Source organism: Equus quagga, chromosome 1 (assembly GCF_021613505.1).
Source record: "Equus quagga isolate Etosha38 chromosome 1, UCLA_HA_Equagga_1.0, whole genome shotgun sequence".
Taxonomy (NCBI): Eukaryota; Metazoa; Chordata; class Mammalia; order Perissodactyla; family Equidae; genus Equus; species Equus quagga.
This window is the reverse complement of record NC_060267.1, coordinates 92164446-92189509: the sequence shown is the minus strand read 5'-3', so window position 1 is coordinate 92189509 and position 25064 is coordinate 92164446. Positions and strand designations below refer to the sequence as shown.

At 42.5% G+C, this 25064-nt stretch overlaps 1 protein-coding gene across 2 annotated transcripts in view; it reads left to right on the top strand.

The window, feature by feature from the left end:
• MED27 (mediator complex subunit 27) overlaps positions 1–25064 on the top strand; it is a 192440-nt gene that overhangs the window by 41466 nt on the left and 125910 nt on the right. For both annotated transcript variants that reach the window (XM_046637728.1, XM_046637737.1), the window contains exon 3: positions 24579–24709. In XM_046637728.1, the coding sequence (XP_046493684.1) occupies positions 24579–24709 (131 nt within the window). The remainder of the gene's footprint in view (positions 1–24578; positions 24710–25064) is intronic.

Genomic DNA, 25064 nt, shown 5'->3' with positions numbered 1-25064 from the left:
GTTCTTCGCAGTTTAGAAGTCCAAGTTGAAAGCAAAGGGACCAAAATAATACCATTTAATTGCATTTGAAGCCATTATTAAGCCAGATTGACCTTCACGTTCTTTTTCTGGCCCTGCCATGGACTTGTTGGCTCTCGCTGCTTCGGTAGCCTGTGCTTGACCAGCAGTCAGAGTGTCCTTTAGCAAGGAAAGTTGTCGTGTCACTCCTGTGCTGAAAGCCCTGCAGTGGCTCCCATCTTACCCAGAGTAAAAGCTTGCGTGGTCTGTCTCCCATCCTCAAGCCACCTCATTGCTGCTGCTTTCTCTTTTGCTCTCTCTGCTCCAGCCATTAATCTCCTTGCCGATTCCAAAACATTCAAGATATGCTCCTGTCTTCACCTTAGTGCTCTGTGCTGATCATTCTTCCTCCAAATATTCCAGATATCCTCATTTTCAAATCTTTGCTCGAAAGTCTTTTTCTCAATAAGCACCATATTTAACGTCATATTCACCACTCCCAATTCCCCTACCCTGTACATTTTAAAAACCATAGCACATTTTGTCTTCTAACATTTCATATATTTTACTTTAAAAAAATAAAGAGCTTATTGTCTGTCTTCCTCTACTAGGAAGTTGTTTTTGTCTATTTCATTGATGTTTCTCAAGTGTTTCGAAGATGCCTGACATGTTTTAGGAAGTGGCCATAAATATTTGTTGAATGAATGAATGAGTGAGTGAGTGAAAGAAATGGATGAAAATGTAGCCTTGGTGAAGCCGCTTTCTCTTTGGGCCTTTTTTTTAAATCAAACAGCAGCTTGTGCTAGATGAAGTGTCGTATCCTCCTGACTGTAACTTCCGCTGGTTCTTTGCCTCCTAGTTGTGTTGGTGCGTCACTCATCCATCCTCACCCACCCAGGATGTGGTATTTGCGGGGCAGCAGATATAGCTGGTGTTGAGGAGGCAGGTGACATGACATTGCTGGATCTAGAGATCTGCATTCTCATCTCATTTCTGGTGAGCGAACATGCTCTGTGTCAGCCAGAGCTTTTGCATAAGAAACGTGCCACTTCTGCGACTGCTTGGGGAGATCCCTGCCTATTTTGCCTGTTTTCATTTTGTGATATTCCCCGGAGACTCTTTGCCATGCCATTGTCATTTCGCCTCGCCAGCATGGCGGCTCCAGTTTGCTCTCAGTGCCACTGAAGCCAGCCCGAGCCCATTGTTGCTGTAGATTTGTTTGCATATTGCACAGCCATCTGTTCTCTGTACCATCCAAGCTTTAGATTTGAAATATGAATTACCAGCCGCTCCATGGATTTCGATTGCTTGCTGTTTGTTTTGTATGCCAGTAACCAGTCTTTCAACTGTTAGAACCACCGTTTTAAAAGCCTTGCTTACTCTTGTTTTGTGTAGATGCCTTGGGCAATCATCGTGGCTGAATGAGCTAGTACCTAGGTATCTAACTGAACTGTGGGCTTGACACACTTCTCATGCAGCTGGCACTGTTCATGTTTTCATTCCAATGGGTGATACAAAATCAGAAAATCGCTGTAGAAAGTTATCAGTATATAGTAATGCCATATATAGTGAGCCTGTAAATTAAGATTGCACTTATTCCAGATTTGCATATTTGCCTTGTGACTTAAGCTTACCATTCTCCATGATAAATGGAGTAATATGTGAGTATGATGGTGAAGGGCATGCTTCTTACCCAGCTGCGTCTTATCACTACCACCCCTTGTGGAGGGCTTAAACGTTTCACACACACTTTCTTCTTTCTCTTCTGTTAACATGCCAAGCTCACTCTTGCCTCTGCTTTTTCACATGCTCTTCCTTCTGCTGGGAATGTCTTTCTGGCATAGGCTTTCAGCTCCTGTGCCTTTCTGCTGAGACATTTGTCACAAAGGTTGTTCATTTTTAGTTTAGGAGGTTATCTGTTTAATGTCTGTCTGTACTTACTGGCTGGAAGTTCCTTGAGGCTCAAAGTTGTATCCGTGGCACCTAGCACTTTCCTGGGGGACAGAATCAGTCCTATTTCTGCAGTGTGTGATGTGTTGTAGTTTTCACAGGCAGCCCTATCAAGTGTATGCCTATTATACTTTCTGTTTTACAGATGAGGAAACTGGGGTAAGGAGAGGTTGAATCACTTCCCCAAGATCATCCAGGTAGTAAGTAGCAGAGCCAAGGTTCGAACCTAAACCATTTCCTTGTGCTATTTCTTAATAAGCAGGGGATGCTGGCATTCGTGACATGCTGATTAATTACTAACACAGTTAAAACACAATAGCACGTAAACCAAAAGACCTGTATTCTGACTGTATCCAAATGCTTAGGAAAATGAGGTGTTCTTACTTATTAAATGTTAGCCAGAGAATATTGTTGTTCTCTAGCTTTTTCAGATGATTCCAAAATATCTCTTTTTTTGCTTCAAACAGTCCAGCACATGAACGTAATTTCGTCTTTTTTTTTCTTTGGAGGAGTCTGCAGATCCTTTAGAGCCGTCACTCTCAGAATGCCAGCTCACGCCGGGCTGGCCTGGCCTGGCCCGGCCTGGGAGGGTGGGCCCTCAGCGCCTGAGCCAGGACCCACACGGGAGCTTGCCTTATTGCCTCTTCTGTGGGTCAGGAGATGGCGCTGGTTGAGTCCCGGCTCACTGAAGCCTTGGCCCAGTTATTGCCCATAGATGAGGAGAGGGCTTCTGCCCCAGCCCTGCTCAGCCTGCCTCGGGTACCAGTGTGGATGCCTGTTCCTTCTGAAGGGGCTCCCGGTGGCCTAGGTGTCGTAGAGCTTCTCCTAGTGAGGAGTGGCCCTGGTCTTAACACTGTCCTTAAACATTTTACTTTGAAAGTATTTCCAGCTTTTAGAAAAGTTTCAAGAATAGTGGTACATTGAACTCTGTATACTCTTTATCTCGATTCACCCCGTTTGCTTTATCTTTGTCATTATACATATCATCATTCTTCTCATTTCTGCTGAAGCGTTGGAGAGCAAATAGCCTGTGTCCTGACCCTTTACTCCTCTGAACAAAGGTATCCGCATCCACGGCCACAGTCAGATCAGACGTGCTCTTTTGAGAGGCCAGTATTTCATTCTTACTACCCTCAACTCATTCTTTTTTTAAGCAGCTGCTTAGAGTGCACTATGTGAACGTACCATGGCCAGTTCTCCATAGAGGGAAATGTAGGTTGTGTGCGGTCTTCCGTTATCACAAATAGTGCTGCCGCAAATATCCTGGTCTGCAAGTGTTTGCCCTGTATATGGGCTTTTGGAGGAAGAATTTCTGGCCCAAGGTGGCTGCATTCACTGTTTGGATACATATTGTCCACTGCCCTTCAGACTAGGACCACTTTACACTCTCCCACAGAGACCAGGTGTCTGTTTCCTTCCGCACGCTCTCTGTTGTCTAGTTCTTAGGTCTGTGCTCATCCGATGGGTGAACAAGAGTACGTCACTAGGTTTCTACTTTTATGCGTAACCACGTATAGGAGGATGTGTGTGGAATGAGAAGTGTCAAAAGGAACACTTCTGTGGGATTAGTTTTGGCAAACTGTACTGGAGAAGGAAGAGGTCCAGGCTTAGGACCAGCCAGGGGCAGCTAGTGTGTAGTGATGGTAAGCCAGAGACCTGCTCACCCCCCCGGTGCCCAAAGGAAGGGAAGCAAAGCAGGGAGACCGTGCGCTGTCTTGCACAAAGGCTCCCCTCTGGAGTTTTTACTGTGGAGATGTCGTCGACTGTGCAGACCACCTTCTTCGTTTGCATCTCCTCCACTACCAGGAGTTTCCTTGGTTACCTCAAAGATGCGTTTGCATCCTTCAGGTCTCAGCTCAAGTGGCACCTTCTCAAAGAGGCCTTCCTTGACCACCCTGTTTAGTATTGCGACCCTCTTGCCACTACCCCCACCCCCATTTGCTTCCTCGCTTTATTTTTCTCCATACTCCCTGTCATCACTTGACAACGTGCGTGTTTTACTCCTTTTGTTTACTGTCTTTCCCATCCTCCCTCTGGAATGTACCCTCCACGAGGATGGGAATCTCTTTTGTTCGTTGCTTTATTCCCAATATTGTACTTAGAGCGATGCCAGGCATATTAGATTTGCAGAACGTATTTATTATTTTCATTCATTATTGCATGAATGAAATTTTATTTGGCGCGGCAGTATAGCTTAGTAATTAAACCTGCAGGTTTGGGCTCATTTGGACCTGAGATCAGCTGTGTAACTTTGGGCCGATGACTTAACCTCCCAAAGCTCCCTTCCTTAAAGGTGAAGTGGGGTTCGTAAGAACACCTTCTCCTCTCTGTACTGTGAGGATTGAATGCCCGGCACACAGTACACACTTGGAGGCTGTTATTATTGTTATTGTTTCATAAGTGCTGTAGACTGAGAGTCTTGATTTGTCTTTTCTGTTTACATACTGCTCATTAGAGGTGAGTGTATATGTTTGTGCACATGCGTGTGTGTGCTCTGGTGAATTTGTTGTTCTGTGAATGATCTAGGCCACTTTCACAGGTAGTTTTAAAAGCTGAAGTCTCAATACAAAAAGTGCTCACTGTTTACACATGACATTTTGATGTTTATAATTAAGACCTATTTTTAATGTCCTCCTTCCTTGAGCCTCTTTCTCACTGAGCTGTGCTCATAGCCAGGTAGGAGGAGGGTGAAGGCCACAGTCAATGCATAGTCAGGTCCTCTACCTGAGTCCACTGTGTGCAAAAGGAGGAACCACCCCTAAGTTAACTATACAGCAGACTATTGGGAAGACGTGGAGGGCGCTGTCAAGTGGCTTTATGGTAATGTGTCAAAAACCCAGACTGTCATTTTGAGGTTCATTTCTCCATCTCATGCTCATTTTTAGCCATCTTTTGGACCTGGAAGCAAGGGGTATCTTCTTATTCTTCTACAGACATCTCCAGAGAACATTTCTCAAGTTGCATCCTTGGACAGAGCACTGTGATGGCATCAAAGTGAAGGGCAGGCTTTGATAGGCAAGTGGTTCTTGGAGATGTGAGAACCAGAGTTTGTTTTACCATCATAATAGGTCACTTTAGTGACCTCAAATCCTGAGTTGATGCACTTCGATGAATTTATAATCTTGATTTGTCCATGAACACTTTTAAACTCACCTTTCTTTCTCCCTTGAATCTAATAAAGGTAATCACTTGTTTTCTGTTTCAGATCTGTTTGTATTTATGAGAGCTAATGCTATGTTATGCCTTTGGGGAAGAAAGGAAAAATTCCTCCTGATTCTTGAGCTAGGGAGGGGCAGAGCAGTAAGCTACATTGTCTATTACCGTATATTTAATAAAGATTGCAGTGGTACTCAAGATTCCACATCTATTCATATGAGTCTGTGTATTGGTGCTGTGTTGCTGCTTCTGAGATTGGCACTGTTATATTATTAATAGTACTGATCACACATGCCTTGCATTTAATATAGAACATAAGAGGCTCACCTAGCATGAATGAAAAAACCTCAAATTGAAAGTGTAGATGCCATAAAATTTTTAAAGGAGGGAATGTGTTATGGTTGAACTTTTGAAATGAAAATAGTGTATTTTTAATCACCAAGTTATGAATGTCCTTGGATTCTTGAGTGGGGCGGGGGGCTGGTGAGGGAAGGACGGAAGTTGTCTTCCTCTTACTTTTACGCCAGAGAATTCAGAGACTTATACAGAACACTAAGGATCTAAGTTACACTGACAGAAATGGAGAGAAGAAAAGGAGGTTGGGAAGGTAGCTGTTCCATGATTAGCTCATCTGGCTATGCCAATGATGGCGGAGATCTCAGAACAGTTGGAGATTTATGTACACAAATGTATGTGCTGAAATACCACACTCTGATGACGTTCGATGGAGGGGTAACCTTTGATGATGAATTTTCTTGCCCTTTTTAGGGGAGTGAAAAGGGAGGCGGGTGGTACTTCACAAGACTTTAAATTTACCAAAATTTTTCAAATTTAAATTTTCTTAGAAAAAATGTCAAATGATTGTAGATCCAAAAATGCCTTTGTTGGCATTTTAGTGGTGTTTTTTGAGCCCTGGATAGTGTGCAAGTGAAAAGAAAAGTGATTTCTTTTCTTGGTAATATGGTATTGAATCTGAAGCCCTAGACTAAACAATGTCCCAGGAATCTTCATGATTTATATATGGTATGTGATCTTTTCTTAAACATTGTTAACCTGTGCCCTTTACAGACAATACCAGGTCAGAAAATGTCAGGGGAACTTTGGATTGCTTTCATAAACGTGTAAAGAAAATTATTGTCCTCAAAATCCAGAGGCTATGACAGGCATTCTTAATAGAGTGATATGTTTAGAGAGACAAACTCCGTGCACGAGACTGCTTTTGGCTGGTGGGGAATGAAAAATATTTGAGTGATAGTTTACATCTGGTCCAGACCAGTTGTGAAGAAGAAAATGTGTTGTTGCTACCTGTCAGGCTGCTGTAGACGCCTATTTAATATGTTGGATGGGCAAATTCTCAAAGCAGAAAGCCTTTTGAAATGCTTATTCACACTCAGACAATTTATCACCAACTAGAAAGAAGGCTTTAGCATGGGTGCAGTGCCTGGCGATGGCCAGGAGGAGAATGGCTTACCTGCTGGCGATGGCCAGGAGGAGAATGGCTTTACCTGCAGGGCTTGGGGAGCGATGAGGGAGGCCAAGAGGGAGTCTGGGTGAAAAAGAACTGCTTCCTGGAGCAGGTGGAACCAGGAAAATCAACCCTGCTGATCAAGGGTGTTTGCCATTCCCAGCAGTTAGGTCTGCCTCGTGAGAGCCATCGGCTCCTCCGGTAGTTACGATCTACAGTTGATAACTTGTTCTGGACAAAAGGTTATTTGCATGGGTGAAAATGGAAAAGTGTCTTCTTGTTCATCTTACCATTTAGGTCATTAAAAAAAAGATTTAAGTGAAAATGAGGAAGGAGACAGTTCTTTGGCAGAGCAGAAGCGGCGTAACTATTTTCAACCTCTGTGCTTTGAAACAACACTGGTTACTTTGGTTCAGCTCTTTCAGAAAGAAGAAAAAAACCAAATGTGTGGGCTTGTTAGGTGGTTTTGCCAAATTACAGAGCAAAGTTGAATTCAGAGTGCCACATCATTTCTTTTCAGAAAGTTTACTTTCTTGGTAAACACTGAATGAGAGCCTATAGAAAGGAACCTAAAAACCATGATTTTATTTTGTGAGGCGTTCACTCTCTCTCACATGTCTCTAGAGTTTTCCCATTGTTTTTCAGTTTTTCAAGGTAGTCGCCCTTCTGTTCTTTATCTTGATTTGAAGCCAGGGCTGGTTCCTGTGGCTAGTGGGCTAATGGTAGAGCCTGTCCCCAAGCCCATCTCCTTGGGCACACAGCAAGGTTAGCACCTCGCCCACCACATCCACCTTCTGGTGGCAGCGCTCACCAGTAGAAAAAGCTCTCTGCACCTCATTATCTCTACAACCTGAGTGCATTTGCAAATTAATTGATGTGTGGGAGGAGAGGCATCTGCTATTGTAAAAAACCTTTAACTGTCACAGTAGAGCTTGAAAGAAAATTGTGTTACTATAGTAAACTAACAGTCCCCAGGTGATGGTGCACATTTGGTACTGTGCAGGGCCTTAGATTTTCAGGACCTGCTTAGCTTTAAGGCTCTATTTTTTTCCAACATAATTTTTATTTTCATCAAAGGAATACAAAAAGGCAAATAAGTAATCCTACAAGATTTATAACAAAAGCATTTGTCCTTTTCTGACTGTTCCACATGCCACTCCCTGGAGGAAACTCCTTTCAACTCTTTTAGCTGTTTCTTTGGATACTTGCCTGCATTTTTCTGAATAACTTGCTTAGACTGCTATTTTAGATGTTATCTGTTGACCCCACTAAGGAAGATAAAGATTTAGCTCTGATATGCATCTTCTCTCCATCAGTTTGCTTTAATTGATGTTCGGTTTTTATATTATGACTATGAAATATTGTTCCCAGCTGAGCCATGTAGTGTGCTATGATTGTCATTCCTTTTGGGGAAGGCCCTGAGCCTCCCTAGTTCAGCCTCTCTGGAGAGTACACCTCCTGGCTTGTGGGTGTTTTGAAAGACTTAACCAATTCACCTGTTTTTGTTCCCATCCCACACCTGGCCTTCTACCTTACCGGGTGTCTCCACTTCCTCCGTCTTTGGAAATTCTGCTGTCCAGTTTGGCTTGCTCTTTACTGACTTCTTCCCCCTTCCTATCCCTTCTGTCCACGCAGGGTTGGTTTTCAACATGCCTCCTTCTCTCTGCTGAGGTCATGCTGGACCACTTTCTTCCTGCCTTCTCAAACTTGACCTCTTTTTCTGCTGTCTTCTCTCTATTTTCTTTGTCCTTGTGGGCTTACACCCTGAGTTTATTCACTCGCTGTCATTTTAGTGGTTTGGGGAGGGAGTGTGGCTGAACATGGCCATTCATTCTACCACATACAACAAGAAGACCTCTGGCTCCTGTTTTGGATATATTTTGTTTTCTTTTACACATAGGTTTGCAGCATCTTAACTCTGTATATTAAAAAGCACATTTTGATGTAATGGGCTTATATTTTTCATGAAGGATTTCCTTTTCATTGCATGATTCCAAGAAATTTGTGCAGACATTTGCTGCATTTCGTTGCTGATTTGAAATAGAGTGATATGTCTCTGGGTCCCTAGTATGCTTTCTGAGAAGACCCGTCTGATGCTCGTAGTTCACCATGTAGCAGGAGGGAGACACCATAAAACACCAAGTTCTTGAGAAGAAAAGACTGAACTTCTTTCCCTCCTGTACCTACAAGCTGGTTTTAAAACCTCTTTCTCGGTGGAGCTCTCTTATTATTTTGGCCGTTGGCAGTTAGCTTTTCTGGAGTGTATAGTTGAGGGCAAGAGTACTGGTGGCTGATGGCAGTGTTAAAAGCTGAACTTTCCAAAGAAGCAGCGACGCCATCAGAATTAGAGCAGCGACCCTTGTGCTGGGACAGGGGAGAGCCAGGCAGTGCTCTAGTCTACGTGTGGCTCTAGTACCAGTGCAGACAGCCCCGCTTCACAGAACTGTGGTGGAGTGCCTGGGCAGGCGCTCACCAGGCTCGTGCCATCTTGAACAGATGCACGGTGTTATGGACTGAATGTTTGTGTCCCTCCAAAACTCATGGGTTGAAGTCCTTACCCGCAGTGTGAATGTATTAGGAGGCGGGGCCTTTGGGAGGCGATCAGGTTAGATGAGGTCATGAAGGTGGAGCCCCCATAATAGGATAAATATTCTTGTAAGAAGAGGAAGAGAGACCAGAGCTCTTTCTCTCTGAGGGCGGGTGCACAGCGAGATGCCGGCCATGTGCAAGCCAGGAAGAGGGCCCTCGCCAGAATCGAATGTGCTGCCACCTGGGTGTGGGGCTTCTCAGCCTCCAGAAGTGGGAGACATGACTGTCTGCTGATTAAGCCACCCAGTGTGTGCTGTTTTGTTACAGCACCCTGAGCTCAGGAAGGCGGATAGGTAGAGCCTTTTTACAACTCTTCCTGTCCTTGAAAACCAGGACATAAGCCACCAATTTAGGTATTCTGCCTTTAGGGGAGCCTGCATTTTCTGTGTGGGAAATGCAGCCCATCTAAATCTGCCTTGCTTGACCTCCGTGCTCCGTGCCACCTGTAGCAGCAGTTCACACATCATAGCCTGTATACCTTGATCTTCAACTTTTGGACCATGCCCTTTTTTTTCCCCAAAGGCAATGCAAAATGCAGCTCACAAGCCTATTTCATACCTTATTAAAACATCATTTCCCCTGCCTTGTTCCCAGATTTCTGTGCTTCATCATAGAAAGGCAGCTTGTTCAAGCATACATTATTCTTGTTTGGAACTCTGCCTGCTTGTCTTCCTTCCCACCCCCTCCGTATTTTGTCACTCTGCTTCACCAAGTCTGTTCTTAGTAAATATCATAATTTGCTCATTGGAGAGTTATTTGTAAACTTAATTAACTCTCTGACAGTGTTTGAGTTAATTTTCTCCCTTTAATTTCAGCTGCCCTGGTCCTGGTTTTCCATACCCTGGCCTATGTCTGTTAAGGACTTGGTAAATAGTTTTGAAATGCCAGTTGGTGATATATGGGCCTCTTTAACATTTCTTTGATTTATGTGCAGTGCTGTGGAAAAAGGCAAAGAAAGCAAATTATATGGCGAAAAATGTTGCCAATCTTCACTTTTTTACTCTTAGTTTTAAAAAGTACACTTATCAATCAAATCTGATGGATTTTCTTTTTTATAAAGATTGAAAATTTAACTATTTGAAGACTTACAATGCATGTTCCGTATTTGCTTAATCAAGCGTAGTTTAGCACTAGAGCAGGGTTTCAGGATTCTGAAAGCTCTTTCAGTCTCTGCTCTTTGTCCCTGTCTTGCTCTCTCCACCGCTCGTCAACGTGAATGAAAACGGTCAGATTTTTTTGTAGGAGCCGCAAGGATGGAAGCCTCTCAATACTAGAAGCATATTGCATCTCCATGTGAAATCCTGAGTTCCTGTGGTGGACCGACAAGAGCTGCATCCTTCTATTAGCTGAGTGTGACTTGTCTGAGGTTTCCCTCTGTAGTATGTTCTTGGTGAGTTCCAGGTAGAGACTGACTTCTTGAATTAGTCAATGAGTCAGCAAGATTGTACTATGATTGTATTCAAATTTTAGCGTGCCTAAAAGCCCCCTGGGTGCTTCTTACAGCGTTAATTCCTGGGCTCCTCTGTAGAAATTCTAATTCAGCAGGTAGGAAGTGGTACCCTGGAATCTGTATTTTTGGCAAGCACTCTAGATGATTCTGATGCAGATGATCTCTGGCTGTGTTTTGAAAAATGACTTGAAGGCTCTGGTGCCCTTCGGTTGTGTTACTCCCTGCTTAGTACCTTCAGTGACACCCCTCCCCCAACTGTCTACTGAACAAAGGCCACAGAAGGTGGGAAAAATCCATGCTACCTGGGAGTGTTATGGATTTTTGATTTGTGTAGGCAGGATGTATGGGTCTGGCGGTGCATAGTTCCTGCAGTGCCTGCAGGCCTCTTCTGAGTGTTTTCCTATTTATTCATTCATTCAGCAAGTATTTATTGAGCTAGAACTGTGTGCCAAGCACTGTTCTCAGTGTTGGAGCGACAGTAGTGACTAAGATAGCTGAAGCTTGTGTTCTAATGGAGCTTATTCTAATCTAGTGTGTGGAGGGGTGGCGGTGAGGTGGGGGAAGCATACACTAAACAAACAAACAAACAATACATCTAAAGTACCCAGCTGGAGTTAGTACTGTGAGTAAGATAAAACACTGTAGTGGATTTGGAGAGTGCCTGGAGGCTCCTGTAGATTAGGTGGCCAGAGAAAGCTCTCTGAGGAGGTGAAGTGAGGTTGAGACCTGCCTGACAAGAAGTCAGGCATGCAAAGATCAGGGTAAAGAGTGTTCCAGGCAGAGGGGACAGCTGGCACAAGGGGCCCTAAGACAGGAGTGAACTTGGGTCTTCTAGAAAGGGAAGCTGGCCAGAGTGGCTGTAGGAAATGCCTGGGGGCACCGTGGTGGAATTCCGGTGAGGTGGAAAGGGAGGCAGGGCCAGCTTGTGGAGGTTGTCATGCCCTGTGCCCTGTGACTGTAGCCTGGCTGTGGCTGCCAAGATCAGAGATGGATGCCTAAGTCAAAGGCTTCCAGCAGTTTCTGAGCTACTGGCCAGTAGGACGCTCTGCTCGGCACACCACTCTCCACTGCATGGTATAGGTTCACAGCTCCTTATCACGAGCTTTTGGGGTCTGAATGTGTTTTGGATTTTAGAATATTTTGGATTATTGAAAGGCAGTATGGTTCATATACCTCATATTACATTAATTTCTCCAGTAGGATCTGGGGCAGTATACCCTGTAATCAAATATTGTGTAGCAAAATGTTTGACTATTCACACTAAGTGAGATAAATGAAGATTTAAATAGACTCAATCAGTTCATGTCAGTTTTTGCTGCCACAAGGGTTTTGGCACCTACATCGATGAGAAAGCTTTTGACTTTCAGAATATTGTGAAAAAAGTTAACGGTTCTGTACTCGCAGATTCTTGTCCGGTCCTCTGTTTCTTGGGTGTGAGACACCAGAAGGCACTAAGTGGTTGGAAAAGTGTGTGTGTACAAATCTGTACACGCACACAATAGCAGGCGGAGGTCTGGAAGAGAGCAGGGGTGAGTCAAGAGCAGTTGGTTGCAGTAGAGCTGGAAGAGGCAGCAAGTGGACAGGAAGTCAGAAGCCAAGAGCTGTGAAGGGAGAATGGCCGTGAACTGCTGGAGCTGTCTGCTGACTGCCAGGAAGCTATCTTCATATTTCCCAAGAGGCCTGGTTGTGGACACATCCCGTTTTCTCCACTTCTCATGGAGCTGCACAACAAACCTTGATGAGCTGAGTATGACTGCTCGTTGCAACCTGAAAAGGCCGAGCTGGAGAGTAAGGGAGGCGGTGGATCCCCAACATCCTCACCTCTTTGTAGGGACCTTATGCGTGAAGGTGATTCAGAATCCAAATTCCTACATACTTTGATGTTTAGTTCGAATCTCCTCCAGCTGTCTTCTGCTAATTATGTATTCACTCATTTAAAAAATACTTACTGAGAGCGTGCTCAGTTCTGGAGAGGCTGTATATGGTGTGTAGTGGTTACATAGCAGGGACCCTGGACCCTGGCACTTCCTGGCTCTATGACCTTGGGCAAGCCACTTAACCATCTGTGCTTCAATATCCTCATCTGTAAGATAGAAATAAGGGTACCTACCTTATAGGGTGGTTGTATAGATTAATAGAGTTAAATGAATTAGAATAACACCTAGTTCGCAATGAGTCCTATATACACATCAGCTAATTTTATTGTTGTTGTTTTTTTTACTGTTATGCCACGCACTGTTCTAGGCACTGGGGATACAGCAAACAAGACTAGGGAGCTCTATGGAGCTTATGTTCTGGGCAGATCTTGACCTAAAAGCAGAGGACATTTCTTTGTATATCCATCCATGTCTAGCGCTGTGCTCTGGATCCATCAAGCCATCCCATTCTCAGCAAATATTTATTGAACACCCTTGTCGGCCCCTATGTTAGACCTGTCGGGTTTGTACAATGGTATGAGACAATTCTGGCTCTCTTGTGGCATACAGTTTAGAAAAAGTAAAGATACATACACAAAAAACCATACATAATGTACAGTGGTCAACCCTATAAAAGGTGTTTCAGGAGGGCTTCTGGACTGGGTTGAACAAGCTGCAACTTTTCTCAGCTCCCTACGTGCCAGGTAATAAGGGTAAGGGCGGCCTATTTATCTGAGTTGTGGGTGAAAAGGAAGCACTGGATGGGGCGCTGGCTGCCTCTTTTATTTTCCCACTCCTGGGCCCAAAGAAGGCTACTTCTCACATCTGGGATCTTCCTCTGGATGTGGCTGCTGACAGATGTGTGGTTGGTATCCCTTCTGGGACATTCTCAGCTGGCTGCTGCTGGCCCCCATTTTAGTGGCTTTGCTTATTCTTCGCAGCAGAATTTGGACAGTCTGAGTAGGGCTGAAAGTATCATGGGAGTAAGTAGCTTACACTTCAGAGCGGCAGCTCAACGTACTTTTAGTCCAGCCATCCCTGTACACTCTCCTTCCCCAAATCCACCCAGAAACAGGCCGGCTCTTCTCTAGTCCATCTCCTCTAAGGGTTTTTTGGTCAAAAGTAGGCCTTCCAGTTATTGGCCCAGTCACCCTTCAGACTCAGTCTGATTGTTAATGGCTCAACAATCTCAGCCTATTAATAATAATCATAGTTAACATTTATTGAGTCTGTGTTTTGTGCCAGCCACTTTGCTTAGCACTTTCATGTACTTAATCCTCACTAACTCCAAGAACCTGAGTGTGGTTTTGCTCAGTGAAACCCCAGATTGCTTCTAGAGTAATCAGGTAGTATCGAGTAGCAGCACGATCCCCAGTAATGAAAGAGAACCGAGGCTCCAGGAAGTTGAGTGACTGAGCCAAGGGCACACAGTCGGTTAAGTAGAGGACCTGTGATTTATATCTGACAGTTCACTACATACCTACATTCTTAATTAGATTAAGAATAGTAGAAATTGTGCCTAGGTCGTGTGGATCAGTAGAAAATTCAGTCTGATCTGTTGTTCATTTTAAACCAAAAACACATGCACTGTTACTATCTTTGGCTTTTTTTTCCCTTCCAAAAGAAAAGAGTCACAGCCCCATATTTATCGTAGGAAAATCCTACCATATAGGCTGACACCTGCTTTGCCTTTTTTCATACTTCCTTTATAGACAATCACAGTCAGAACTTCAACCAACCAAAACCCTTCAACAGTCTTAGAAAGAAGGAAGCAAATACTCTGAGAGTCTGGAGAGAGACTTTGACCCTCCAGTGCTGAGTCCTTCGTTAGCTGCATGAGGAAGACTCCATAACTTGATTGTTTAGTGCATCAAGATTGAGCCGACTTTTGGGCATTTAGGTTGTGTGTAGATTAAGAAGTCTCCACAGTGTATTAGAAGCAGCTTCCCACCTGATCCTCGGGATTGCCTCTCAGTTGGAGTGCTTCCAGTGTTTCCACTGGCCTCATACAGTTGTCCTTGATATTGTGGAGAGTTTTACCCAGGGTCACCCAAGAGGCCTCCCCAGTGTGATGGATTCTCTCCCTCAGTTATACAAGAAGAGTCAAGTTGAGCATCCCTTTCAATACAGCTGCTTGTTCAGCTCAGCCTAACAGGTGCGTTTTTTCCTTTTCTCTGTTACGCTTACCACTTGATTGTCTGACGTGTTTAGGGTGACAGTATTTGATTAGAAGATGATAATTCTAATCAATTTTGTGAAAATTCAGTCATTCCTGGCATTGTTGGAGGAGGCAAATTTCTGGGCCTAGTCACTTCTGATAAGCACAGGAAGAGCTCTGTCTTGCTTGCAGTGCCCTGGGCACTGTGCTTAAGGCTTTTACGCATATCGGATCGCTTAATTCTTAGAACTGTTCTGCTTCTTCCTCTGTAGAAGGAGGCTGACAGTACCTCTCCCCTTGGGCTTGTAAGATAAGGAAAAGGCACTTTTAAAGCCTGCCTTAGGGAACGTACTCAATCAACAAGAAAACAGCTTTGTCTGCATGAGATAAACATTTTTTTTCCTCACATTGGGCTGATGAAGAAATAGGCTCAGAGGGGAGAAGAAACACCCAGAAACACCCAGAATCACTTGTGGTTGAGCTGGGATTTGAACTCTGAGCTGTCTGACTACAAATCTCGGTCTCCTACCCATTGGGCAACACTGCCTCCAGAGTTTTAACCTTTGCTGCTTCATGGCAAAGTGCAAAGGAGAGCAGTTGCCTCCAGGACTTATTGCTCCCTAAGCCACCAGGCCTTATTCCTTCTATTCTTGAAGGGAAAAAAAGGCAGTTGTTAAAAATGATCGATATAAAATGTGTCTTCCAAGTGCTTTCCCCGTTCCTGTTTCCTGTTCTCGCAGGCCTCCAAACTAGGCAGCTGTCTCCTTGCTTGCACTCCTATTATTTTCAGTTTGTCTGACATCCTAGTTAGATAGCTTTTAAAGTCCGTGGTCATCTGGCTCCGTTTCCCCTTCTTCTTCCCTCTGGGTTTTCTCTGTACTCCCTTTCCTCCTTCCCTGCGTCTTCCTCCTCCATGTCTCCAGTAAGCAAGGGATGGGGAAGGCCGATCCAATCCCTGATTTGCAGCCACTTGCCTCCCCAGCTGACATTTGGTTGATGGAAGGAAGCACAGGAAGCTGAGGGGAGCTGCGTCTGATGGTAATTAAAATGGCGCTTAAAGCAGAAATCAGCATTTCATGCGGTTGGAACAAAGCAGAATTAACTCTCCAACTAAATCTAAACTGAATAGGAGGCACACAGCAGTCACTTCTACTACCCATAGAAGAAGTTTGTGACAGTCTAATCAGAATTTTATATTTATCAGTTTGGTAATTTTTTAAAGATCATGGTTACTGATTTCTTGACTGAAATCTTTTCAGGGATAACTAGGCAAATGACTAATGCTTAGAATTCAGTGTCTAGAATTGAGATATAGAAGTGTCCATGGTTTTCATTTTACACATTTCTCAGTTGAAAATCCTGTTTTCTTTTAGGAGAAAAGAAAAAAGAAATATCTAGGGACATATCTATTATATGGGAATATTGAGTTCTTCCCCCATGCCTCACCTATTAATGTTTGGGAAGAATAACAAATAAACTCTTGTGTGTCAGTAAACATTTGGTACCTGTTAGAACTCCAGCATTGCACTAGATTTTAAGTAATACCAGACATCAGACATCACAGAGCCCTTTCCCCACCCCCTCACTAACTGCCTTAATTGGAGACTTTTGGTGAATAGTAAAATGTTTGTATATCCTAAGTATATTTAAATTTCACCAATGTTTATTTTTATACTAGAAAGCCAAGTTCAGATTGCATTTTCATAGAGAAATATATATAGTATCATAGAATTTCAGTGTTACAAAGCTCCTTAGACATAATTCTGGCCTTACTTTTTAGACCTTTGATCCAGGCCTTAAGTATGCATTTAAAAACGAGTATTTGGCATTTCTGGTGGAAGTATAAAGATGATTCTGGGATATGTCATTCTTCCCTGTTACTTCTGTCTTTGGTCAATAACAGAAAAGGTCAAGTACGCATTCTGTTTTTGTTGGGTATAGAGTGTAGTGTGTAAATGGATAATTATTCTGGGGTGAGTCAAGCTTAGTGGGAGACGAGAACATGATGGCCCACTGATGTGGACTTCTTCCTCTAATAGCATAGGTGAACAAGATGGTCACCATGTTGTCCCTCTTCAGAGGGCGTGTTCTCACTGATTGTCGCCATCCTTTTATAATCTTTAGGATGCTCTCATTAGTGCATTGTCAGATTTTGCCTTAATCCTGTTTATATTTCCTGCCTGCATCTTCTTATGTGGTCAGGTGACCTGCCAACATGATCGTTCTCTCTATCCCTGAGCATTGCTCTCTGGGAGCACCGGGGCAAATGGGTTTAGAGCCTGGTGTGGAAGACAAGATGGTTAACGCCGTTCTCGTGTCCCGTTGTCTTGTCTTTTAGTGTTTGCTGCTTGTCTTCCCTTTTTCACTTTCCTTTGTCTTCTTTCTCTGTCCCTTTACAAATAGTCCCTATGATGGTCCTGTCCTCCATTTTTAGCCACATTCACACCTTGCTTTGTTATTGAATCTGTTCAGATATATGAGTGATATCTCTTCCAGCTGATTGGCATCTTTGAAGTATGATAACATGAATACAGCTGTAGTGTAAATAGGAGCAGTTGTGGAGAAAGGCCTATTAATAAAGGTGTGAGTTCTGGGACGTTCCAGAGGAACAATTCTAAACGACCTTAAACAGTACAGATATTTAAGAAAGAAAAAGGCTGCTATCTATCCTCTCTAATTACTTCTTTGACACTTTTTGAAGTTTGGACATTTGAGGATTCATGTGTAAGAAAAAAGAAACCCAAATGACATTTAGCATGTAAATGATGCCACAGCTGAGCAGCAGCACAGCCCTGACTTGGTGTCCTGCTTTCTTAGTAATTGAAAGGCCTGCACCCAGCTTCCCAGTAGAGAACAAATAGGCAAATAAATTGGAGGGTTCCTTCTTATGGTTTATTGATGCTGTTTTCACCAAGTAAAAGGATCATTTACCCATGAAAGCTCAAATCTAAGGTAGTTTTTCTTTTTTTTTCATATTGGCTATTTGAAAGAAGCATTAAGAGATAGAAGGAGGAAAGAAGCTAATGCCATTACCTAATTTTAGATAAAAACCCAAGCAAAACAATTAGATTTACCGTATTTTTCTGTAGCTGTTTTCCTTGGCACAGATAATACCAGGAAGGCTTGCTTTTTTCTTTCCTATAATTATGTTCAGAAGCACCAGAGCTTTATCATAATACATGGTTCTTTCTCATTAGCTGGAAACAAAACGTATTTCAATAATGAGGGGCAAAGGTCTTTGCAACTCAAAGTGGTAACAAAGTGTTCCTGGTTTTGCACAAATATTGGTTCTAGTTGAAAGTTTAATGTTTTAGGGGAAATATGACTGTATGAGAATCTCAAATTAGCACCCCCCGTAATACATACACACATCCCAGCTGTGTGGGGTGTGGCTCGATCCAGATGTATGTGGTGTGAGTCGACCCAGGTGTCATAGGTCCTTAGATTGGGGCTGTGAGCTTTGCCCTATTCTGTTGCATCCTGGAAGGATTTTCAAGGCACTTATGCCAACAGCTTTGGCTGTTTTGGTCAGTGATCTGCAGGGGAAGTGGCACTACGTGGATAATGTCCTTGCTTGTTGCTATCACGATACATTACACAAATTCTCAGAGAGAATCTCTAAGTAAAAACAGATTATTACACCTGGATTCTCCTGGACAGTAAGAGAATTTATAAAAACCCATTAGACAATAGCACAGTTGCTCTGTCATAGAGCAACATCAAAGCTGCTGGGAAGGTTAAATGGTTACTGCTGAGTCTAGAATTTAGATTTTCTGACAATATTGAGGTTTCTTGATTTCTTTTCTCCAAAGCTTTTAACTCTGAATAGAATTAAAACCCTAAAATCATAGGATTTAAAACTTCCCCAAACTCACCATCTTAGACATGACTGGAGTCAGTAGAAGGGAACAGTTTGTGACGATGCCTGAGAGAGGTCAGAGCGAAGGCAGCAAACAAGAGCTAACATCACTGCTCCCTTAGCAAGGTCTAGTTCCCTGTCCAAGAAGAATGACTGTTTCTCATTGCTGAAGCTGAGATAAGTGCCAGATCCTCTGGTTGAGGAGATGCAGCACACCTAGTCCCACAGGAAGAAGATAAATAAGGTGACCTCTGGGTGGCCTACCTCCCTCTTAAGATATATGTGACCTTGGGCCAGTGACCTCTTTAAAGTGAGTCTCTCTCTTGTAAAATGAGGCTGTGGTAGGTGTCGGGGTGGCAGTGTGCGTTGGCTCCTCTAAGGCCCTTCTCTGACATTAGAATTCTATGATTTGGAGTAATCTGAGCTCAGTCCTTATGGATGCCTTTTCCTGAACTCAAGCCTGCATCGCACTTCAGACATACTCGCTTTTTTGGACAATAAGAATAACAGGAACAAAGGATCCCTTCATGGCTCTGTCACTAAGAGAGCTCCTGCAAAGCAGTGTGTTTGCTTTTGTAAGAGGCCAGCCTTAAGAGGACTGTCTGATGGAGCCATTCTGTTCTCTAGATTGTCTGCAGTGACAGGCCAAGCCAGGCCAGGCCATGGCAGTTTCACCCATCTGCCAAGCCACTTATCAGTTGACAGATTCATCAGCTTCACCTGTTTGCAATGCACTGTCCTGGACATTGTAGAGAATAGAGAGCAGTCAGTAACAAGGTCTGTGCCCTCAAGATGTGTCTCCCTAGTGGCCAGCTTCACCCCTGCCAAGATATAACACAAGGCTGCCTTTCCTCGTGCTAAATCCCAGTACAGACAGGAGCTCTGTGCTGGGAGAAGGGAAACTGACCTAGAGGGACTGGAGGAAGAGACGGTGGGGCTCCCTGGTCTCTTAATCTCTTCTTCTGTGGACCCTCTGGTCTAAGCCAGCCAGAATTTGTTATAACTTAGGTCTCTCTCATTCTTCATCCAAAGTATCAATGTGTCTTGCTCATGTTGTTAGAAACTTATATGTGATTGTACGTAAAGTGATTTTTAAAAATAAAATGAGTCATACCTTCAGGTTAGGAGAACTTTTTTTTTAACTCTGCCTCTATCTCTCCTTAGAGAAGCCTTTGGTGAATCCTTGAAAGGAAATGATTTTTATAGTGGGAAGAATCAAACCTTGATGGATATGGCTTGTAAGTTTTGAGATTTTTCAATGTCAGTTTTTCCTATGGTGGGATTCAAGCCATATGGCATGGGTGGGAAATGTCGCATATGAATAGATGCTATACCATGGACTCCAGGGAGAGTCTAGCATACTCTTCAGCTTTTAAATGACTAAGGCCTAATTGAACACCACTGGCTTAATTAGTATATTGAATGAGAGTGGCATAATGAATTTCCTTCTCAAACTTCTGTCCTTTGACAAACATACCCTCTATCGGTTTTGGAGCAGGTAGAAACATTCAGAACAATGGGGAAGACCTGAAGGAAGCGGCCAACTAACCAGGGGATCATTGCTCTCCTGATTTTCTGAATCCAAGGTTTAAGTCAGAAACTTTGCATTCGAATCCTGTTTTTTATATTTTCCTTTAATAGAATTTCCTTCCAATATATATTATTTGTAATTTGAAGCATATTAAAGCTAATCGAATTTGGGCCTCAATAGTTTGAACTTCTTTACAAGCAGATTCTGTGAAGACCTAGGCTATCCAGTGGGCAAAGTTTTGTTAACCTTGTTGTATGAAATTGTAGGAACATTACTTCACCACTTTATGGTGAAGCCAAATACCCATGAAACTCCTTTAGAAACCCAGAATCAACCTTTAGAGCTGGGAGGGTCCTTGGAGGAAATATAACGCGTGTTCTCTAGAGAGGGAAGTGAGACGTGTAAACTCACACGGCTCTTGTTAGTGGCAGAGCCCGGTAGGACATTCTGCAATTTCTTATTTCAGAGGCTCTTAGTCTGCACTGTAGAGTTACCTGGCACTACTTGGCGTTTTTGCATGTTCGTGATGACTAAAACAGCATTACTTTAAAAAATATTCAGTAAATCAAGGTTTTCCTAATTCTAAATGGTGTTTTCCCCAGATCATTATGAGTTGTTGGAATTTTCCGAGGTCTAGAGGTAATTAGTAGACATAATTGATTAGAAAGGGCTTTAGGTTGAGAACTGACAAAAATCCTAGGTCAGACTAGAAAATAGAAGGTTGACGTTAATAGATAGCAAAATTGGAACTGAGAGAAATATTCTCAAAATCCAGAGAACCCTGAAATAACTGTTAGGACTGACGGGTAATTTATCAGTAAATAAAGAACTCCCTCCCCCCAGCCCACCACATAAACAGGCCATTCCCAACAGCTGTAAGATGTGGAAGTTAAAAGAACAGATTGTTTGATTTCTTTCCCTCTTTCATTTTATTCTTGCTTGTTAGTGGAGAAATGATCTTGGATAGAAAAATCACGTTAGAACTTCAATAAGTTGCTTTTTGAAATAGAGTTGTTTCCATGCCACAGACATTTGGAGCGAAGTATGTTTATTGACATATATTTTTATAGAAAATATTACAGAACCTATAAATGAAAACTTATCGCAGCATTTTGGGGAGTGATATGTTCTTGTTTGGTTGGTTGGTTTTTGTTGGGAAGACTGGCCCTGAGCTAACATCTGTTGCCAATCTTCCTCCTTTTGCTTGAGGAAGATTGGTGCTGAGCTAACATCTGTACCAGTCTTCCTCTATTTTGCATATGGGATGCCACCACAGCATGGCTTGATGAACAGTGTGTAGGGCCACACCCGGGATCTGAACCCACAAACCCTGGGCTGCCGAAGTGGAGTATGCAAACTTAACCACCATGCCACCAAGCTGGCCCCAGGAGTGATAGGTTCTTAGTGCTAATTTGTGGATTAGCTCTGAACTCCCTTCTGCTGTTTTAGAGCCATTGGCTGAGTGAATGTTTTCCAAGAGTCTTTTCAGATCTAAACTGTTGCATGGAATGGAGTATTTGGTGCTTAAATAATGTATAAATCCAGTTGGACAGGAGCTGCCTGTCAGTTTTATTAACTTTGACCTTTTCTCCCATTATAAAGATGGTTTGGTAAATATTTAATGGGCCCCTTATAGATCTTGACAGTCAGAGCTGTGTTCCTGGAACCTGGGAACGTATATATGATTAACAAATATTGCTTAATCACTGTGAGTCAGCTTTCAAGGGCAGGTTTGGTTTTTTGGAAAGAGGACACTTTCTATCTACATGTGCTCTCGGAGCTGCAGTGTATGTTGAGAGTGTCCAAGATGGTAGACATTTTAAAGAAGCCCTTTGAAAGGCAGACAGCAGCTAGCATGCGTTTCTGCTGTTTTGTTTTTTTTTGTTTGTTTGTCTGAGCAAGTGATCAAAATGATGCCAGGTGGGCAGAATCTCCCTGCCACTCTGCAGGGTTAGCAGGACTCCTCCACTCAAAGAGTCAGCAGAGCTGGAATGGCTGAGTTTGCATGGACCCTAACAAGACACAAAGAAGAGAAGAGCCAGAAGGAGAGACGCTTCCTCGAGCCAGAGGGGACCTCTGCCAAGCTGTCTTTCCCTTTCATTCCGTAAAGCCCCATGCATATTGCACTCATTGCAAATTCTGGTGGGGTAGATCGAAAACCAAGTAGCTGACATTTTGAAACATTGTCTTTCAAACTTATACTGTCCCTTGCTTCCATTGATTTCCCATTTAAGAAATCTGTAGGAGAAAAACAAATTTGAGCAAAATTCATTGGTCTAAGATGAGTTGTTAGAGCCAAATTATGCCCCCCCCCTTTTCCACCCCAAACAGAGCTCCATTTTTATTATGAATGCAATATATCTTTGTCTTGTATTGTGCAGCCATAAGGCCCCACAGCAAATCAACCAAGTAAATCAAGGGCCTGTTAAAAAAGCAGTATGGATGCTCCAAACACAGACATTTCGGTCTTCCTGGGTCACTGGATATCTTCATTTTTATAGCCACCTTCAAGAAGCAGATCATTTCAATTGGTTTTGTTTTCTCTCCCTCTCTGTTTGTGGGCAGCCCAATGGCTTTAGGTGAGGCCATTTATTTTTCAGAATGTTATTACCCTTCGCATCCAGGGCCCAGCCCCTTTTATATGGTGGTCACCAGTTTCATTACCATGAGCTGTAAAGTAGCTGACTCTGCAAAGGAAATCTATGGCTTGGAAGAGCATTTTGTAGAGAAATTGATTCAGAGCTTCAGAATGAATTACTATTTGTATGTTCAGTTAATTCTAAATAAATGTTTGAAAGATGCTGCTTAATTTGAGATGGGAAGAAGAAACATGTTGGATGTTATAAAGGTCTCAATCCAAATTGTTAGCCTGGCATTTTCACGTTTGAATGTTTTATTTACATCTGTTCAAAATTGGGATACCTTTCAAGGATAATTTTATTATAGAGAGATTAATGACAACTCTTATGATCTGAAATACAAAAGTATGGGATTAAAAAAAGGAAGATAGGAGTCACTGTCTCATGTCAAATTGGATATAAGCTTCATTTGGCGATGAATGAGAATGATGAGTTGTATTTTAAATCAAAAGGTCCTGATTGGAGTTGGCGGGGGCGGGATTGACTGCATTGGGGCACAAGGGAACTTTCTGCAGTGATGGAAATTTCTGTATTGTGTTTGGGGTGGCAGTTTTATAGATATATACATTTACCAAAACTCATCAAACTGTACACTGAAAAATGTGTGCATTTTATTTTATGTGAATATAACTCAATAAAGTGGACTTTTTTAAAAGTCCCATTTGGTTTTGAATTAGGCAATATCATTTCTCTTTTCCAATAGAGAAACTGAGGTCTAGAGAAGTAAAATGATCCGTCTTAAGTAACCTCGAAGCTCAGCATTTTGTCCAGGAGCAAAGCAAAGGATGCTTGCCCTGAGCCCGTTATGTAATGCTGCTACCTTACTCATTGTATTGTTCCAACAACATGTACATGTAGTGAAATTAACTTCTCCACCCAGTTCTCTTCAATGAGCCTATATCCGTTTGTATACATTGTAGTAAGATATATTCATGAGCTTATCCTTACGGTTGATATTTGTATCTTAACTGTTGAAAACAGTGGCCAGTGGTTCTGAACGCTGACCTATGCTATCTTTGAGTCTGTATGTGATAAGCCCTGTTGTGTTCCTGGTTTACTGCAGTAGACCATGAGTTATATAGTTTTTATTATAGGCAAGATGTGACAGTAGCAAGAGTTCCCAGAAATAATTTGTCTTTAAGGAAACCCTCTGGATCTTATAAAAAATGACATATGCTTTAAAACCATTTACACAAAGCATATATGAAAAGTAGTGAAAAATAAAGAACAAAGTAGAAATTACCCAAATTCTGCTACTTAGAAATACACTGTAACATTTTAGAGACCACCTTTTTAAGTGTCTCTCTGTTTACAGTGTAACCTGTTTGGTTTTTTTCTATTCAACAAAATGATGTTGTAAACTTCTTTCCATATTTTAACCAATTTCCCATTTATTTTGGGGAATTTAGATTGTTTCCAGTTCTTCATCATTCTGTAATGGGGTGATGAACAACAATCTTATTCATGTTTCTTTTTCTATTTGTCTAATTATCTCCTTATGAATACATTCCTTGGAGCAAAATGATAGTAGCTGTATTTAAAATTAAAGTCATGCGCCGAGTGATGACATTTTGGTCAACGATGGACCTTGTGTATGGTGGTGGTCCTATAAGATTAGTACCATAGAGCATAGGTGTGTAGTAGGCTAAATACCTAGGTTTGTGTAAGTACAGTCTAAGATTTTCGCACGACAGCAGAATTGCTTAATGACACATTTCTGAGAACATATCCCTGTCGTTAAATGACACATGACTGTATTTAAAATGTTCTGAGGAGTACAGGTGTATCAAGTATTGGCAGTTTAATACCCTTGTTCTGCTTTTACCAATGCTATCTTTCATCCTCTTTTGTTTTGCTTTTCCCTACAGTTGCAGTACCATGCAGGTCTAGCATCTGGCCTTCTGAATCAACAGTCGTTGAAACGTTCTGCTAACCAGATGGGAGTATCTGCTAAACGCAGACCAAAGGCTCAACCCACGACTCTCGTCTTACCACCTCAGTGAGTAATGGGTTTGAAAAACTATTTGTCCTGGGTGAATTCTCCTTTGTGCTTGTTTTTGGCTAATGGAAAGTTATTTTGGTAAAATTGTTTCTTTCTTTTAAAAAAGTATCTCTTAAAGATTAGAAACCAAACATATATGTAACATATTTTGCATGGATCTTTACGAAGCAGTTATAATGCAGTTTGTGGTTTACATATTTGTGTGTGACTTTTCCGCCTAGGCTTTTAAGTTACCTCATAGCTTAATCTTTATTTCCTGACCTCATTCCCATGGTCAATGGTCAGAGTAAGGCTGTCCTTATTTTACAAATGAGACAGCGGAGAGGCACAGTGTGGTAAGCTGCCGGCCACC